This window comes from Gavialis gangeticus, unplaced genomic scaffold, assembly GCF_001723915.1.
Source record: "Gavialis gangeticus isolate Ggan-Ray unplaced genomic scaffold, GavGan_comp1, whole genome shotgun sequence".
Lineage (NCBI taxonomy): Eukaryota > Metazoa > Chordata > Crocodylia > Gavialidae > Gavialis > Gavialis gangeticus.
In genome coordinates this window covers 5,619,817-5,639,344 of record NW_017729032.1, presented here as the reverse complement: position 1 = coordinate 5,639,344, position 19,528 = coordinate 5,619,817, and the positions used below count along the sequence as shown (strand labels likewise).

Below are 19,528 nucleotides of genomic sequence, written 5' to 3'. Positions count from 1 at the left end.
CCCCCCCCCCCCCCCCAAAAAAGTGTTGCAAACATGCCATGGCACAAGTCCATATGGCTGACTCAGTACTTGCAGCTCCACAGCCACTAACAGCCACAGTGAGACTTATCTAGGATTACTCCATGTATCATCTGACAAGAGGATAGTGCCTGCAGCACCCCATGGGCTCACCTTCTCCAATGGTCCTAGCAGCTGACCTCGGACATGAGTCTCCTGGAAGTACATCACTGTCACTGAGACAGCTTGATGTGCTAACGTCCGTGATTTGTCTCACTGCCAAGCTCTTTCAGAGACCAAGAAAACTAATGGCAGTGCTTCGGATTAGAGCCAAGTGATCATTATATAGCAAACAAGGTTGCTTTTGTCGGCATTCACAAGACTGTAAATTTGGTAGCTAGATACTAAGCAGTCCCGACTCTTGGTGAAGCGTTAGTTTAGTGGCTGTTCAGCTGTCAGATTGATGCCGGCCTCACATTTATTACAGTGAACGTCAAGCATTGGACTGCTGACTAAATTATTTTACTAATTTCCTTTTCAAGCTGTTACTTTTGGTGGGGGGGGAGCGTGTCCCATGGCTCAGCTGTCATTTGGAAACCTCATCACAGGGGAATCTGATGTCACTACAATATTTTTGATGGGCAGGAAGGTTTGTTATACATAGGTCTGATATTAGGCTCATATTTGGAGCTTTCCCTCGTACAGCAAAGGGCTGCAGGCTGCTGCCTCCACACATGCTGCTACAATCTGTAACATCTCCTTAAGAGGCTGCACTGCAGTAACAAGCAGGTATTGAGGGAAATAACACGTGTCACCCATTCACCTATTGTGCTGAGAGCAACATTCGCTCCTCCACAGAGGACCAACACAAGGCCCGTGTACTTCTTAAGTGCCACTTGTGCCCTTAAAATAGAACCTAAGTGGTTCATAGGCCTTGTGTTAACTCTCTGCACAGTAGAAAATTTCACCTATGAGTATGCAAATTTTCTCCTCTCGAAAAATTTGAGCTCAAAAGAACCATCTGTCACATGAGAGGTTGGTGTTTTGTAGATCCCTGGCATGGAAAGCTTTTCCCTTGCCAGAATGGGGGGCATGCAAAAATTAAAGTCAGTGGGATGTGTTCATAACCGATTATTTTCCATTTATTGCACTGGAGCTAGTAAATAGGCCTTCCTGGCTAATCCATTTTTAAGCATGAAGAGTTCTACAATTACGGCAGTTGTTGATGACATTTTGCTCTTCTTTAAATATCAACAGAGGGCAATTATCACTAAACATGTCTTGCAGACATGGCACCTCAAGCTGTGTTCACATCAAGTCTCGCAAGTTAAATAGTGCTGAACTCTGTGCAGGCACTCGTGTGAAAAGCCAGGTGCCGCAGAAAGTAGTAGGAGTGACTCAGTAGGTGACGCTGTTGTCTCGGAGCAAAGTACCACACCACAGGTTGAAGAGACAGTGGGGCACTGCAGTTTTGGGAGGGGGAAGGCTCACCAAGTCCCAAGATGTTGTAGTCATGAACATCCCCTAGAGTGTTTGACAAAAGATGAGGTTATTCTGAACTAACTCCAACCTTGGCCATTGCATCCCACCTATCTGACTTCCTTCTCTGGTTTCAAGTGTCCACTTTCTACCCCAGTGTTTTAGTTGAGGCCAATAAACAGCTGTCACTCATCACCCTCGAGGGGTCAAATCTACAGCATGAGACAAATAGGATTTCTCCTTGGAGAGAATGTGGCCTGCACTTTGGGCTGTGTTCCCCCGGGCATGCCTTGGTGCTCTCAGCAGCCTTTATAAGTGGGTAGCGGTTGCTCTTCCCATGTGCAGCTCACCATCCTTCTCCATTCAGCACCCAACAGAAGGAAGCATCTTTCCTGCCTGATTCTCCATGGGGTAGGACTCCTTTAGCGACTGTATATGGTGGCTCGTCCCTCTCCACTCCGACCTGCTCACCCCCCCACACACCCTCATTGCCAACATAGCAGCATCTTCCAAAGCCACGGCTTAGCCCTCAGGGTCTTAATGACTGTCTATTTATTGCTTGCTGTGGTATTTAATGCTATTCTTGGAAGGGAGGTGTTTATCATCCCTGGTGGGACCATATAAATACAGTGCGCTTGCATTTCTTACATGGCCTATGTAGAAATGGCAGCAAAATGAAATATATGACTGAATACCTGTACAATACATCCCCTGGGCTTCAGAGACACAGCTTAGCTACCCTTTAGAGAGAACAGCCGTGCAGATCATCTAATGGAGTACAAATAAACGAATGTCTCGTGACAGCTAGCCTTTGAGTGAATTTATTATTGAATTACACTTCAGCTTTTTAAGAACAAGCTGAGCTGACAAGCTACCTCATCACTGCAAAAGAAAAAGAAAGACAATGATAAATTACCCTGATGGATAAAGGTAAAGACCTTGTCTTCTCTAAAATACCAGCAATTATATATTATTCATGTTTGAGCAAAAAAAAAAAAAAGAAGAAGAAGAAAAAAATCACTGCCCATATTGAAATGAGTGTTTATGATGATAAAGCAAGGAGCTAAATTAAATTCAGAATGCACAGGATGTCTTTTCCCATCATTTTGATGAACAGATAACAAGAACTCTCCTGCCACTTGATCATTCTTGTATTGATTTCAAAACCACTTACTCTTGCTGTTTGCTTTGTATCTTTAAGCCATTCTTAGTTGTCCGTCACCATAAGGAGCTGCACAAGATGCAGTGGTGTCAAATTGTTGACTTTCAAGCAGGACACCTGATATCCTTGTTCTCTCTTGAGAGGCGGGTGTGAGAAAATTGCAGGAGCAGGCTAAGCTCACGGCCCATGGAGCCTGTCATGTCAGATGTCAGTGTTGGACTGAGCTACCTCTGGAAGCCCTGAATGGAAATGGCTTTTTCCTATGGAGTATGCAAAAAGAAGTCAGAGAGTGTGTAAGTGAATGGGAGTGTTTTTGATTAAGGGTGCTAAAGCATATTAAATGTTTTGGCCCCTGGATGGTGACACAGTTTTCATGTCAAGCCATGATTCTCTGCTGTCAATGTAAATAAATTGCTGTAAACACACAGTGATGACATGGGCAGCTGGAAATAAGGATTTGACCTATGGAAAACAGCTCAGCCTTGGGTCTGAGTGACCTCCTATGAGCTGGCCTCTGGACCTAGCTGCCGAAAGTCTCTCTTCCCCCACCCGTCTCCAGAGCCAACGTGAAGGAGAGGACAAAGGTCTGCTGGTGTAAGTTCCTGAACAGAAGTTAGATTTCTTAAGTTCTTTCTTCCATCCGTGTTACCGATTCACCGTGTGATCTTAGGCACATCACTTCACTTCACCCTGCCTGAACTTAGAAAATGGGGATATTAAAACATATCATCACCTGTAGGAGCATTTGAGGCCTACTTGGTTGTTAGCTATAAGAGTGCATCAAGAGCCTGGGATAGAGGGGCGCATTAAAAAAGGTGACCATTTAGTATGTTATAATAAACAGGATGAGGTCTTTTTATTTTGACGGTGCCCACCCGTTATTTTGAGCCAATCACCTGGAATTTAGAGCAGATTCCAACAGCATTGAGGCCATGATCATCCAAACCCAACTTTGGGTCATGTCCGCATGCCTGACTCCCGCCTTCCAAAGATTTTTCTCACACCTGAAAGAAGGTCAGCGAAGTAGCGGAGGGCAAAGCAAGCACTTCAAAGACAAACATGAAGAGGTATAACATCGACATCAACACTTGGGAGGAAGGCTCAGGACCAACCAAAATGAAGGGAGGCTCTTTGGGAGGGATCCCAACACTTTGAAACAGCTCGTCAGCAGGCAGAAGAGGAAAAGAGGAACAGGCAAAAAGAACATCAGACCATCCAAGGCAGCAACACTGCACCCATGCCTCCTGGAAACACCTGTCCTCACTGCAGCGTGACATGTGAATCTCGAATTGGGCTATGGAGCCCCCCTGCAGACTCACTGTTAAGATCCTGGGAAGACAATCTTAGTTGTTCACGAACGACCACCCGTCATCATCATCATCATCAGAGCCAATCATCGAATCAGTCAGCTGGGCTAGAGAACGAGAGCATGCAGGGAGACGGGAAGAAGAAAAGTAAGGCCTTTCAAAACAGATGGCTGACCCTTTCAGCTCAGATCTCGGCAGTTTAAAATGAAAAACTGTGTTGTGCTGACAGTCTCTTTGGAAAGAGGCAATCGATGCTTCCACCCTTTTCCTTTGCCCATGTCTCCCCGTATCTGAAGGTAGACCTCTTTCTCGGTGCTGACCTTACCTCTTTTACCAGAGTGCCCTGAGTCCCCTGTGTTTTTACCTTGAAATTGCTTATGTGTGCTGGTTACTTCAGGGCAAAAAAAATACATCTTTTTTTGTATCACCAGAGTGAGTAATCATTTGATCATGGGAGATAAGAGGGAAGCAAGCAGCTTTTTTCTGCATAGCATGGCAACGGTGCCTTTTTTTCTATTTGGAAGATCTACACACAGTCCAGGGGAAATACTTCCTTGTAGTAAAGCCTGACCACAGACTGGAAGGACTGGGAATGGTGCCTGTTTCCCTCCAGTTTATTTTGGCTTTAATGACAAGTATTGTATTTAGGGCACTGGGAAGAGGTTGGCATAGGCAAGTAACATGGTGATGACTCTGGGACCTCCTACCTGAGATCCCTTTTGAATGGACTGCAGGGGACCAGTCCATCACAGGAGCTTGTGGGGTCTGCTAAAAAAAAAACTCTGATGTCAGCTGATCTAGCACACAGCCTCCGATTGGCTCCAAGGGCATTGTCACTAGTCATGCTCGATGACCTTGGATTGGAGCAAAATGCCACAAAAGTGATGAAACTGATGAACTCCGGACGTATCGGGGTAGAACATAGCTGCTGCCGACAGATCGTTGCGATCTCACGCCCCCAGCTCAGGACACGCTTAGAAGGATAGCGCCACATCTATTTGAAGCTATATCCTGAATGCTAATACATTTGAATAGGCCTGGATATTCAGCATCCCCACGGCACCATTAATACATTTCCACACCTGCCCTTGAGAACAAGGACACATTTTTATATTTAAACAACAAATCATACATGATGCACATCTCCATTTCACCTTTATTGTTTTCCCAAGGCATTGTTTTGCTTGTGTAACTTGCTTCCTAAGTGAACTCACTTGAGACCGTGTTTTCTGAAATACAGAAGAACAAAAGCAAGAGGTTAAAAAAACCCAAACTCCCTGCTTTTACTTTGGTCATATCCCTCTCATGCAAAAATAAAGAGGCCTTTTCAAAAATGCCCTCTGCTCTGCAAAGGGCAAAATCATTTCAGGCCTTTTTTCTTAATTCAAAAGTGTATGGGTTGGAATCATTTCATCTCAATAAGATGTTGATGCTTGAATACCAGTATTTCCATACAATAAGATTTTGCAAACTAGGCAGATACTTCATATTCATGGCATTTGTGTATACAGGAGTCCTAGGAAAGAGAGCTGAAGTTCCAGCCAATTTTTAAGTGTTGGTCCCTAACGCAGATAATATCTTTCACAACAACTATTTCCCATCTTCAGATCTCCTTAAGCTTTCACTGAGCTGTGCTACAATAGAGCAGACATGTTCTGTCACCAGAGAGTTTGGGGATGTACTTCCTAAATGCATAGTACAAACTGTTGGATATTTATTACAGAAATGATCCTTTGGTCATTCTTCCTGGGCTTCCTAGTAAAAACAGTCCCACGAAAGGAAACAAAGAATTAATCTCTCGTCTTCTAGGGGACAATAAACAACCAATAACCTTTCCCTGGGAAAAAAGAAAAAGAAAAAAATAGCCCAAATTAAAGGAACACTTCAAAAAAGAACGCGGGAGGTGGTTGCTATGGAAAAATTAACGTATCAGTTACATACCCAGCAAAACAACCGTAGGACAAATAGATGCTTAGATGTTTGGTAACTGTTTACTTGATGTTCAGAGTCCACTTCCCTTTTAAAAAGTAGCACTTTGGTCTTCCTTTTTTTTAATATAAATGCTTGATAGACATGTCTTGTGTGATAAATGGGAGTAGAGTCAGTAGCTCCATTCAGTGTAATAAAATCACCAGAAGAAACACATCCTGCATGGTATAAGGAAGTTCACTTTGCGATAAGGTAACACCCTGTTGAGTACAGAGATTTGATGGTAATATTGTTATATTGTTATATTACAGTGCTTCTCTAAACTAGAAAACAAGCTCACTGCTGCAGGGATCATCATTTTTCCCCTGAAGTGTACACAGGAAACCTGTTAAAACTTCCTAAATAAATACGTAGGCATTTCATTCCCATCCCCTGTCCAAGGCTGTGTATCTTCTTAATCCATTTTCAGCCTGACTTCTCCAGTTTACCTTGGGCTCTTTACAAACTAGCATACAGCCCCTGTATAGTTAATAATCTTCTTCTGTGGTGCCCACAACACTAAGCTGTTTATGTAATTAATGTTTAAACAAGGTGCCCTATTTAATCCTCCTGTCACTGTCTTGTGAGGACTGTGAGCTTTTAGGAGCAGGGACTGCTTTTATTTAGTGTCCAATACCATTGCCGGGGCTTTAAAAAAAGCATCCTCATCATTATTAGCAAGAATAATACAGAGAGAGTCAAAAGCAGATTAGCAAAATTCTTCACAGTTCAGTTTTGCCAGCTGCAAAGTACATCATTCATTTTGAGAGCATGTGCATAGAAATGATGGTGTGTGGAAATCTTGTTTTTTAAAGTGACCTAATTCTCCATTGCAACGAGCAGAACGAGCTTATCTTGTCAAAGATCCTAAAACCCACCCTGTACACAAGGCCTGAGAAACTAAAGTCCTGATTCTCTTTTCATTTGCATGGGGGTAGGTCAGGAATATGCCCTCTTGTAACTAAGTGAGAAAAGATTTAGATCATCATTGCTTTCCTAGCCTTTGGGGTAACAAAAAGTAATGGATTTCACTTGCACCTGATTGTGCTGCACAGAGCGTCTTCATGTCAGATTGCATCCTCTACAGAAACTCTCCCTTCAAAGTACTTCTGCAGATTAAATAACTCGGTGTCGGTCTTCTCCTCTTTGTTTTCTATCTTCCAGCAAGTCTCTCTCTACCTCACCTCCTCCATTTTCCTCTACAAATCTGATGTAGAAAAACTTTTTTTTTTCTTTCCATTGAAATGGCGAGTCAGTGAGGCAGAGCGATCCAAGATGTTTCAGATGGCAGAAGCAGCAGAAGAAGCTTCTCTGTGCAAAAGTGGCCAGCTTGTTTGGCAGATCAGAGAGGAAGGGTATGCTTCCAGGCGGAGAGGTCAGGTTTGGAAAGCAGAGTCTGGTCTGTGGAGGGCACAGACACAATACAGGGAGCACGCAGCAGTCCTGACATAAAGGGATTCTGGAGGGAGTTGTTCTGCGGGTTGTGATCATCTGGTCATGGCTGTTTTGTAGGTGGGGCATGAACACCTATATTTTTTCCCCAGGTAACATCTTGTCAATCAAGTGGCATAGGCTAAAGCTGCTTTCTTTCCCATTTGGGGGGCCTACGGTTATGGAGCACTGGCCACTGGAAAAAATCATTGTCAGCTCAGACTGACTCAAGCAGTCTCGAGTGTCAGGGGCAGATTCAAGCTGGCTCCAGAGGTGCCTGTACTTAGGCATGGGAATGTCTCAAACAGTGGATCTCAACCTTTCTAGATTCAATGCCCTCCCAAGCGCCTGCTCAGAGCTTTCACTTGTTTTTGGCTATCAAATAAAGAACAATTCTTCCATTGCAGGGAACTCAAGAAGCCCGCAAGAGGCCAGGATGTTTTTGCCGCTGTGGCTTCCTGTTTGAAATCTCGGGGTTTGACTTGTGAATCGTGTAGGTGCTGGACCAGCTGACAGTGGTAATACTGGGCAGCACCCATGCTATCCTGGAAAGGATCTTACAGCCCCGGTGTGTAGCACTGGGATTGAGAATTATTGATCAAAACCTTAGGTGCGGTGCCCAGAAGGACACTAAAATGTGACAGGGTTTGTGCACTTACGTTCCACAGACAGTCCCTGGGAAGACCTCCAAGGAGCAGCCCAGAAATGTGGGAAGCAGCTAGGGGAAGCCAGCAGGTAACACTCAGGTCTAGGGTGGTGTCTGAACTCCCAGCTCTCTAAGGCACCTGGCTCACACTTTGACTTTGCTTGCCGCTGGCTGCACACTTGGGTGCCTCAGTCAGGAGAGCTGCTCCTATTCCACTGTTGACATATTCAGGTCCCTGGTTCTCTCAATGAGCAGCCCAGTGCACCTTCAGCACCTGGCGCCACTTCATGCTATAGAGATGCAAAGCTCCCCTTAACCAGGGGTGAGGAGCAGCCCCTCCGCACGCTCCCAGAAGGCAAACTCATTGCACACACCTACTTCTCCTATTCCTTCAGGGGACAGCATAATACACCTGCATTGAGTTATGCTTCAGCATCTAACTGGCAGGTAGAAGAGGACTGGGAGCGTCACAAACCCACGCACCTTCTGCCCAAAAGGCTCGTGGCCAGGACACTAGCCTAGAAAGTGGGAGACAAGGCTTCTAAGCCACTTCAGCCAGGAAAGTGCTCTAACCACCAGTCTGCGAGCTAGACAGCGTTGAATGTGTCCCCCACCTCTTCTGACTGAGCAGCCGCGAGTGTAAGAATCCAAGGACTAGAAGGAGACTAAGCCAGACTAAGCCAGCATAACTCTTAGGTCAGTTGTGAAGGAAGGGCGCCATGGGTTGTGGCCCTTGTTCCCAAAGTTGTTCATCCAATTTATTCAATGCCCATGTCATATAAAATAAGTAAAGTGCAGCAAGCAAATGGAAGGAAAAGTGACTGTGTTGCTCAGTGGTTAGGGCACTCCACTGGGTTCTAGCCCCTGCTCCCAATACTATTTGTCCGTCTCATCCGATGACTGTTTAGTACATACTCCATAAAGGGAGCCGGCAGTGCTTACAGAACCAGTTTGAATGTAGCTACAGGTCTACACCAAGCAGGAAAGCTGGCAAAAATACATCATGTGGGGGCTTCAAACTTGAATGGTTACTAGGCAGAAAACTAAATCTGCACATAAGAGATAGATAGATAGATAGATACAGAAGACAAGGTAGATACTGTCTTCTGTAGCTTGTACAGTACCTGGCATGCACACCCGAACAGAACAGACTATAAAGCTAGAACTGTTATTTTACATCTTGATTAGTAAGAGCTTCATTCAGATACCTGAACTACCAACTTCAGTAGGTGTATTTATAAAACTACCCCAGTATTTTACTGTTTTTTTCCCTCCAGTTTTTTTTTAACCAGTTTAAGTAATAGACTGTGAATACAACATTTAACTTAATTGGCTTCATTATTTAGAGCTGTACATTTTGTGGAAGGGTTGATAGGATGCAGAGATTTTTTTGCAAGACATTAACAGTTCAAAAATCCACACCCATAAACAGGGAGATCATGCTTCTCTGATGCTCAAGAATTAGGGTCTCATAAATAGACCAGATGGATAGCAGAAATAAATAGAGCAGATAGGAGTTATTTGCTGCAGACAGCTTAAATCTGACTTTCTTTTTCAAAGCTCGGCCAGATCCATTGTATTTTTATTCTTCGTTGTTCTGTACTTTCTCTCCCGGGCCTCCCACTCCATCCATTCCTCTGAAGCAGAGCTGTGGGCTCAGGCACGGGCCAGATCTGTCAGTACCACTTCAGCAAATCCCTGAATGTGCTGTTAGTCGGATCGCAATGTGTTAGTTCCTCCTCAATCTCACACTGGCATTCTGGTGCTCCCCTTCTTGGCAAGGCTCTGTGCCTAGCCTAATTAATTGTTTTGCATCCCAGCTGCCTAACATATGCCAAACTCTTGCAGGAACTCACTTGTGTTAAACACAGCTGTGTGGGAGGCTTTCTGGATGGCTACTCTTTAATTTTCACTTGCCTTTTCCCCCTTTTTTCCCCCCTTACTTTAAGCCCTTTTTTGTTTAATAACCCAAGAGCCTTTCACAGTCCTGTTTTCTTACCTAAGTGATGCCAATGCATTTGCTGAGCTTTGAGTCTGCAAGCTTTCTTCAGTGGTGAACTAAACAGAAAGAACAAGAGTGTGGCTGACTCAGGGAAAGGAGAAGTACCAAAAAATCTTGCTTGGGTGAAGGGAGAGAGTATAAGGCACCATCCTCCCATGCCACCAGCAGGCCAGTGTCCTGAAGCTGCTCTAGGTTAGCTCTGCTATTAGTAGAAGCCAGGCATTTTACTGTATATCCCATGCCATATAACAGTGGTGGCCAACCTGCGGCTCCGGAGCCACATGCGGCTATTCAGAAGTTTTTATGCATCTCCTTGAATCTTTGCACAGGCACACGGTGATCAGCTTCCATTTGAAGAGCCACACGTGGCTCCAGAGCCACGGGTTGGCCACCCCTGCCATATATAAGCAAAAAGGTCCATCCACTGGTGACCTGAGACTGCATTTGTAATGCCTTTTTTTTATAGGCTTTTCCTACAGCACTAGTCCCTGTGGCGTCTGAGTATGTCAAAAGCCAAACACCACAGCATGATAAGAGCCTATGGACAAAAGAATAAGGCATCATGGTATTTATCCTCTGAAACCCCCATAAGAAGAGGAAGGACCAGAATCCCCATTTTACAGATGGAGAACTGAGACCTAGAAAAATAAATGACTTGACCAGTTGATACAGGAAATCTTCAGCAGAGCCTGGAAAAGGCTTAGATCTCTCCACATAGGCATCAAAGGCCCTCAACCAAGAATTAACTTCCTGTCCATTCTCCCTACACAACTCTGATACAGCCCCATCTAGAACAGCACGTTCAATCCTGGGCACCTCAGTACCAAAACAGTGTCAAGTGAACTGAAAGCAACTTCTAAGCAAATAAAAATAATTATAGGGTTTTATAATTATAGAAGGAAGGAATTACAAATAGAAATTTAAATAATTTGACCAAATGATGGCTAAGGGGGGGGAGGGGGTCATTTTAATCATCTCTATATATTTGCAGCCTTTAAAAAGACGTCGTTTAGGGAGACACAGCGCAAGTCTACCCCTGCATTAATCCACCGTAATTGCTTAGTTTTACAGGTACTAACTTAATGCGTGGAAATCAGCACTCCTGTGCATGTCTTAAGTGATGCTAATGCTCAGTAAACTAATTATAATATTAGCGCATTAGCACGGCCTTCACCATGATGTGCTAATGTGTAGTAGAATTGGTCTGCTGCGCTTTTAGCATCTCATGTAGACGCGCCCACAGTGTGTTATGAATTTGTGGGGTAATGTGAAGAAAAGAAATGGTTTGCATTACCAGAACATAATACCTAAAGGCAAAAAATCCTGAGGATCACATCATGCTTGTTTGAAGTCTCTGGGGGTGTTCCTGTTGATTCAAACAAGCATTGTATCAATATCAGGCCATATTACAGTATGGAATCGTTTCCCAAGGGAAGCCCTTCAGAAAAAGAAGAATCGTCACTTTGCCTGCTATAATATACTGAACACATTGTCAGAACTGAACAAGTAACCATGAATAAGGTGTTGGAAATCCCATGCTTCAGATACTGAAGATTAGACAGGAGTAAAGCATGGGAAGTATTCTGTAGCAAGCAAAGAACTTGGTGGCATGAGAATAAGTTCTGCTTGGCTGGAAAACTGGTTACTTTTAAGTGACCTGCCTGGGATTTTTGCTTTGCAGATTTTTAGTATTCTGTAACCACAGGCATGTTTTGATTTTGCATGTGTATGAGTGAAAGAGCAAGAGAGAAAAAGTGTACACACATGCACATCTATGCCTGTGTGTGTGGCAAGTGAAATATAAATAGCATCGTAAAGAAAACAGGACAATTTCTGTAGACATGGAATAAAAAAAATAAATGCGCTCCTGTCTTAGCTTGCATTGGGCTGCAGGTTGTAGTCAGGGAATCAAGTGGACATTAGCTTAATCTGCTGGGGAATTAAGAATTACTTCGCAAAGGGATAGTGTACAATCGCTTTGTCTCCAAATTGCCATCTGGCAAGTCACACGAGAGCAATTCGGCAATGATTTAGCATTCCTCAATTATAAGGAAACCCCAATGGACAGATTTTTAAAAAACAGGGGGGTTGGGAAACAGTAACTAAAAATACATGCCAGAGAACTGGTTATTGTAAAACAAGGGATTGGCACAGCCCAGTGTAAAAGTTGTCTTCCAAAAAAGTCGTGCAGGCAGGAGTTGCATCGTGCCGATTCTTCAGCTGGAAGATAAGTCTCCAGCAAAGAGACATTCAGTTTTGCTCAACAACAGAAAACCATTATGTGCTACCAGAACTAGACTAATGGAATAAATCTACCCTATTAACATGAAAGATAATTTTATGTAAATTTATTAGGAAACCTTCCTACTAGGGCTAAGAGTCTTTGCAGTACCACTTAACTTGTTTGTAGTATAATTGCATTTAGACCAAGGTCCTCTGAAGGAAACGGCTGACTAAATTAGCATTAACCAGGTTCCTGGGGGGCTTAGTGCATTGTGGGTAGTCCATCTTGCCTCCAGAAAGGACACATCGACACACAAGAGGCCAGCTGCTTACAATGCATAGTGCTAATTGCTTTCCCCCGCCCACCCCCCAAATGGGGCAAATTTCCTCACCTGGGGAAGCAGAAGATTTGAGTATCTAACTTGGCAGTCTGGGTTTCAGTTTCTTTCTTATTCCTATCCCCACTTCACCTCCTTTATCTGAACTCAGATTTTTCCTTACTGCAACTGGGGAAAGACGTCCCCTGTGACAGAGAGTTGTCCTTATCGCATGTAAATAAGAAGTGGTTGTTAATGGTTCTTAGAGGTCTTCTGGATCAGGTGAACTCACCCGAGAGCTACTCATTTCTGAAGAGGGCCAGGTGTAGTCTAAATCAGTGAGCAAATCAATTAGCAAAAAAAAAATAGGAGGGTGACAACTTGGAGAGTTGTCGAGCAAGACAGCAGAATCGCTTGGTGGAATCTGGAAGTGCAAGTGTACTTGTTCACGCTCTTCCTTTCAGGGTAGCTCTTTAGTTGCCGTCATCCTTTTGCTTGTAACTGTGTAGCCGTTACCTCTCCATGAAGATATAAAGGCTCATAATAAAAGCAAAAGGCCAGATCCTCAGCTGATATAAGACAATATAACTCCACTGCCATCAGATGAGCATCCAGCCCCGTATTATCATGTTACTCAGAAGCTAGTAACTGTTTGGAGCTGGAGAGAGTTATTATCCTAACTGCTGATTGCAGGTTGTCGGGGCATCCAGCATGACACCTAAAACTTTTGTTGTCTCTTCATACCTTTGTGTTTAGTTCCTGGGAGGCAAAAGAAATCAGGGGCACCCCTTCAGCACGGCTTCACAAAACCATGCTATGTGTATAGCCCCTGGATATGCACAGAAAGAACACACAGCCATTAGTGATTCAGCATGTGTGATTCCTCCTTCATGGTGATCTGTTGACTTCAGTGATTAGGTTGATCCTTTGTAGTATCTTAGTTGCTCTGTTTGTCAAGTAGGATTATTCATGCTTACCCCCTGCCACAAGGTAGTGCAAGTTCAGCTGTACATTTGTCCGGTGCTTTTTAACAATGCAGTACAAGCACAGATATTATTTTAACAATTGGCCTCGTTCTTCTCTTACATTAGTGTTAACTGGGAATAATTCAGCTGAAACCAGCAGAACTACGCCAGGGTAAAACTACTATAAATACATGAAAAGTCAAGTCTGCTATCCTATTTTCTCTTGGACTGAGCCAGAGAAACATGGGAATCCAATGACATTTCATGATGCCGCAGCATCAGATTGAACCTTCACAAGCTTTTGTTCATCGCAAAACTCCCTGCCTAAGTCAACAGGGAGTTCTGCTGAAGACTCCTTGACATGACAAATAAGTTTACCTTCCGTGTTGTGGAATAAGTGCCCCATTAAGCCCTTCTTCACTACAAATCATCTTTGTTCTCCCTGTGCCATGCAGTTTGTGGCATGTTGGTGCACTACCTTGGCAATATCTTGAGGTACCCGTGGCGCCGCATGTTAAATAAGAGACCATATCTGTCCTTTTCTACACATTGAGGGCCAAGTCCTCAGCAGCTATAAATCCATGTTTTGCTCCACCGAAGTCTCTCACTATGAATAGGTGGACGATAAATAGAGCGCTGATGATTTATGTTAGCTGAGGATTTGTCCCCAAGGCAGCACAAACATTGGCTTTCAAACTCCTCTGCCAGCTAGGATGACATTTTCTGCTAAGTTCACACATTGGGTCCTGCCAATACACAGATACCACAGTTCGTTGCTCTCCGTCAGAAATGGATCCTGAATGATCCCTCAGAGATCATTAGAGATGCACATTGATTTATGTTTTGAGAAAACTCCTGGCATCACAATATAGTATGATGTACAAATTAGGGCTTTGAACTGGGACTTTGGGATCAGGGCTTGTTTCTCTTTGGTCCTGCTACAGATTTGTTGAGTGTCCTTGAGTGATTCAAATCCTCTTTTTATCTTCCCTCCCTGAAAAATGTTCACCTCTTCTTAGAAAGTCTTACGGCTTGGCTTGCAAGTGCTTTGAGCTCACTGAATGAAAAGCACTGCAGAAGTATGGCACGCCCCAAATTGGCGTGACATATAAAAGAGTATAATGCACAAAATATATAACCTGCGAAAGAACCTGCTGTTAACAAACACAGTTACCTAGGCGTCCTGCAAAGGGACCAGTCTGATCCTCGTGATGTTGCCATCACGTTTTCCCCAAGCAATAACTTCTGCTTCTGACCTCTGGAAGAACTCCATCGCTAGGTCCACTGTGCCTCTTTGATTGTGAGGCCTTTCTCGCCAGAAACAAGCTCAGGCAGGATTTGGTGCATTTCCACCCTCCTGCAGTCTAAAACATGTGTTGTCCGTAAGTAGAACAATATTGTCAAGACACTGTGAAATTCAGTGGGCAAGAGCCCAATGTCAGTATATTATCATGTGCCCTGCAGGAACAGATTGTGCAGAGAAGTGCACGGCCCAGCCGCTGTCTGTTCCAAGGGTAGGTCGTGCAGCCAAGTGCTGCCCTCCATTGTGCACGCACAAGTCAGCGAGAGCTGTGTGCCACCGCCCCCGGGGCATAATTTGGCCCCGTGCATTATGGTACTAGGTATTCCAGGTTGCAAGTGTTCACAGCACTTGGAGATGAGAAACATTTCCCCCATCTCTTGACACCAATCACCCTTTCTTCTTGTTTCTTTCCTTCCTGCAGGCATGCGTGTGTGATTCGAGGTCAGGTGATGACAGCAGATGGGACCCCTCTAGTCGGAGTGAACATCAGCTTTGTCAACAACCCTCTTTTTGGCTACACAATCAGCAGGCAAGATGGCAGGTACGGTAACTGCTGTACGGCTTATTGCATGTGTGTGCTGCGAATCGGACAGCCCTCGCCAGAGACAGACTGTCCCGTCAGACAGGAGATGCGACTGTTACTACCTAAATAATGTTATAGACGTACCAAGAAGTATCGGGGCCTTGCTGTACTAGGTGCTGTACATTCATTTAAAATCGAGGGTTCCTGCCCCCAAACAACATATTCTTGAATTTTGATGCAAAATTAATTAAATGTTTAAGATCAGGATTTTGGTTTTTTAGAGGCAAGAGGCTAATATTTGAACTGTTACACTGAGTCATAACAAAATCGGCATGAATCGGGACAATCTTCCATTTTACCATTTGTCTCCCAGAGCTAATTGGTTGTGTCTTTTTGAAAGACAAAAACAAAAGATGAGGAGTTTTTGACTGTCTGAGCTGCCCCTGTTCTATCTAATGCTGATTAACACCTTGAAGGGGAAGACTTGCCTTCACTGATTTTTAACACTTCTCCAGTCTGCCACTCGCATTAGGGACTCAGACTGGCTGGGCCAGAACAGCCAACAAGGTGATAATGAAAGAGATGAGTTTCATGCAATCTTGTCGCTCTCCCAGGGGACCTGGTGCCTACTGTACCACTGACAGGGACCAAATGTGTTCTAGCCATTGGAAGACAGGACAGTAAAAATCAGGGAACTGAGACATTGTTATGGACAACGGATGGTCTCAGTTAATTGAGGAGGCATCATAACAGAAGCTGGTGCTTCTCTAAGTCTTATGGTTTAGGACCACTTGAGAAAGACCCTCCATCATTCACAGTTCTGCTGTAGTTTAATGCCGTTTGTCTCAGCGGAGGTACTGTTGATTTACACTGAGAGATGAGGGTCAAGCAAAACTTCCTTGCTTGCAGAACAGATGCAGCACGAACAGAGCAAACTTTCCTCAGACGGCCACAGCCCGTGTCTCTATACAAGGGCCTTCTGTAGGGTGGGTGGGTAAGAGGACAGAGGCCAGCTGCAATCCTGCTGACCTTTGCACCTTTAAGGCAGTAATGTCTCACAACCTAAGATGCCTGGTGGAGAGGGGGCCCTCAGCTAGATGATGCGTACAGCAGTATAATCTGGGGGAAGCTCCCTCACATCATCCCCTTCCCAACTTCAGGCACAGAAGTGATCCAGGGGCAGGAGGAGCAATAGCTGCACCCGTGTCCTCCGGCTGAGTGATGGGAGCTACAGGGAACCATTACCAGTGAGCATACAACCTCACTGCACAGGAGCTGTAAATTCAGCCTCCCTCACAAGTACCAAGGTCATTTAAAAACAATAAAAAGACCATGCTCAGCTCAAGGATAGAATAAAAACTAGTCCCCTTGCCACTAGTCATGGCTGGCGTCCAACTCCAGGAGAATGGGTGGAGTTAGACAGCTCTTGCAGACACTGGGATTTTCTGATGCTTTCCTCTTGCTACATCTGTTGATGGGATGCTGTTGTTCAGCCTGGGGTGTCGTGCTAATGTCTGGTATTCAGCAAACAGCCAGGTTTTAAGTATCTTGAAAGATCAGAATAAGAAGGCAGCTGGGGGGCAGAAATTGAATTTGGCATTTGTTCTCAGCTTCTCTTGCCTGACCTGGTGCAGTGCTACCGGTGTGCACTCAGGGGTAGCAGTGTATGAATAGGTCAAGGTGCTAAAGTACAAGGAGATCCCGTCCATTTTTGCTGGTCTTGTCAACTGCCAAGGAAATCACTTCTGAGCAAGAGGTGGCCTGGTCTGAATATGTAAGCACAGAGCAAGGCATCAAGAAGACCCATGTTCTAATCCCACATGTGCTGTTGATTTTGTGTGATATATCCCCTGGGTTAAACAGCCTGAGAAATGGAGAGACCCCGTCCTGGTCTGGCTCAGGGGAGTGTTTATTGATTAAATACTATGTGTAAAGAGCTGTCAAAAATGCAAAGCACTATTGATATTATAAATGTTTCCATGTGCTTTGATATGTATCCATAATGTTCCAGATACAGTAGGCAGTTCTTCTCCTAGCCATTTTCACAGACCCATTTTCATCTGAGGCTGTCTGCATAGGGAAGTTGCACTGATTTGGCAAAATCAGCATAGAAACCAATTGAGTTAAATCCATGCAGCTCCTACATGCCTGCAAAATAAAAGGGTGCGCCCAAGGGAATTGCACCAATTTAGCTAAATTGTTGTCTAAACTGGTCTGTTTAAATCAGTGTGGCTTTCCTGAATAGACAGGGCTGACAATGACTATCCAACCTGGCATCCCAAATTGCAAATTGCAATGAACTGGAAGAAACTAGCACTTGGATTTTATGTCACCATAAATAGTTTCACTGTACTCTTGTTTATATAAGCAGGTTTCTCTCTGCTATCACACTAGTAAGCTGTACCATCCAGTGATTAAATTGTAGTCCCATGTCATTCAGTGGCCAAACTTCCATTGACTTATTGCAGGGGTCAGCAACCTACCACCTGCAGAGCCATGCTGTTTGGCCTGTGAAGCCAGAGGCTTCATCAGCATTCAGGCCTTGAAGGGCTTTGCCCATGCCATGGCCAGGCAGTGAAGAGAAGCAGTGGCAGTGGGCAGGTCAGAAGTGCTGACCCACCTTAAACCTCAGCTGGGTTGTTTGTCCACTGCTCATAAAACACTGATGGCCACTGATTCACTGGTTTTAGGAGTTCACCCCGCCTCACCCCCAGTATCCAGATTAAGAAATTAAATGCCTGTGTATATTGTCAGACTAGTCCTCATGGTGCACATACATTTTAGGTACTCAGGCATAAGGAAAATGAACAGGTTTCAGAGGGCATTACTAGATACTTGATTTTCCTTTATGATGAAGACTGCAGGACTGGCTGGTTCAGGGGACTGGTAACAGATTAAAAAGTGTACTTTAAAATGAAACTTTTGCCTTAGATAAAGAATGAAAATGGTGGTTAATGGTGGCCAGAAGATGTTACAGGTTGGGTAGTGTTTCTGAACTAATCTAGGTGGTTGCATGGCTAGGAGGCCTTCCCACCTTATTAGCTGGCACCATAATAATGGAAGTGCATGGCTAGGAGGCCTTCCCACCTTATTAGCTGGCACCATCATTAGCTGTCCCCTCAGAGACACCGAAGACCAACTGGACTGCAAACCCTGCAGCTAGGCTATGCAGGTAGCTTGCATTGCTGCTGGCTCTTTTGGGCCCATTGCATGCCTCACTCTTATGGCCTGTCCCTCTTGTTGCTAATGCTGCTTCAGTTTTAATTAGAATTGTATCTGTTAGGGTTCAATAAACTTGCTTTTAGTTCAGGACAACCATGTATTAGCCTGCTTGCCTTAGCCTCCCATAAGACCCATAGCATCATAGGGACGTAACCCTGGCCTCTTTTCAGATAAACCAGCCCGTAAGTCCATGCAGGAAACAGGATTTTTACAATGGCAAGGAAACACTCCTCGGAGAGCAGGATCCCACCTGGTTCTTTCAGCCTGAAGGGTGTTTTGCTGACATTAATTTTGATTTCACTGCTGTTATTCTCTCACTCTCTCTTTTTTGGCTGGTTCATCAAGGTACCTTCAAGACTGAGCCTAAAGAACCAGTACCTGATGAGTGGCAGCGTCGCCTGAAATGCATGGCAAGCCTGTGTTTCACAGCTGCTTGAGTCTGACATTAGATCGATGCCTTCCCTTCCATGTCATGTTTTATGTCCACAGGAGAAGCAAGCTTTTTTTTTTCTTTTCCTGCAGGTTAACATGCCTGTCCAAAGCTCATTAGAGCCCAGAGCTCTTAGCAACTCTGCTTACCAACGAGTGAAGTGGAGGCGTTTCCAAAAATAGACCTTTCCTAGTTTTCTAGGCACTTGTTGGACATAATTTTCTTTCTTTTTTTTTATGTTTAGCCCTTCCTTTGCCCCCTTTAGTGCTCAGCGTCATGCAGAGTGAGGGCTTGCCAAATGCTAATTGACTGTTAAAAATGTTCTCATCAAAGCCCAAATGCTGTTCAGCTAGCTGGCAAGCAGCAGTGAGCTCCTTGTTAGGTTTTTAAACGCCAAGTACATAGGTCTGGGAAGATGATGCTCCCACTTCAGTCACCAAATAAACACCTTCCATAGCATGAACTTCTGTGCATGACTTTTTCCTCCCCCTTTGTGGACTTAATTTAGCAGTCTTTTCTAAACAACTTTTTTTTTGGGGGGGGGGGGGGGAGA

At 44.4% G+C, this 19,528-nt stretch overlaps 1 protein-coding gene across 5 annotated transcripts in view; it reads left to right on the top strand.

The window, feature by feature from the left end:
* Window positions 1–19,528, top strand: part of TENM4 (teneurin transmembrane protein 4) — an 894,317-nt gene that overhangs the window by 778,654 nt on the left and 96,135 nt on the right. For all 5 annotated transcript variants that reach the window (XM_019523993.1, XM_019523990.1, XM_019523994.1 and 2 more), the window contains one exon: window positions 15,222–15,341. In XM_019523993.1, the coding sequence (XP_019379538.1) occupies window positions 15,222–15,341 (120 nt within the window). The remainder of the gene's footprint in view (window positions 1–15,221; window positions 15,342–19,528) is intronic.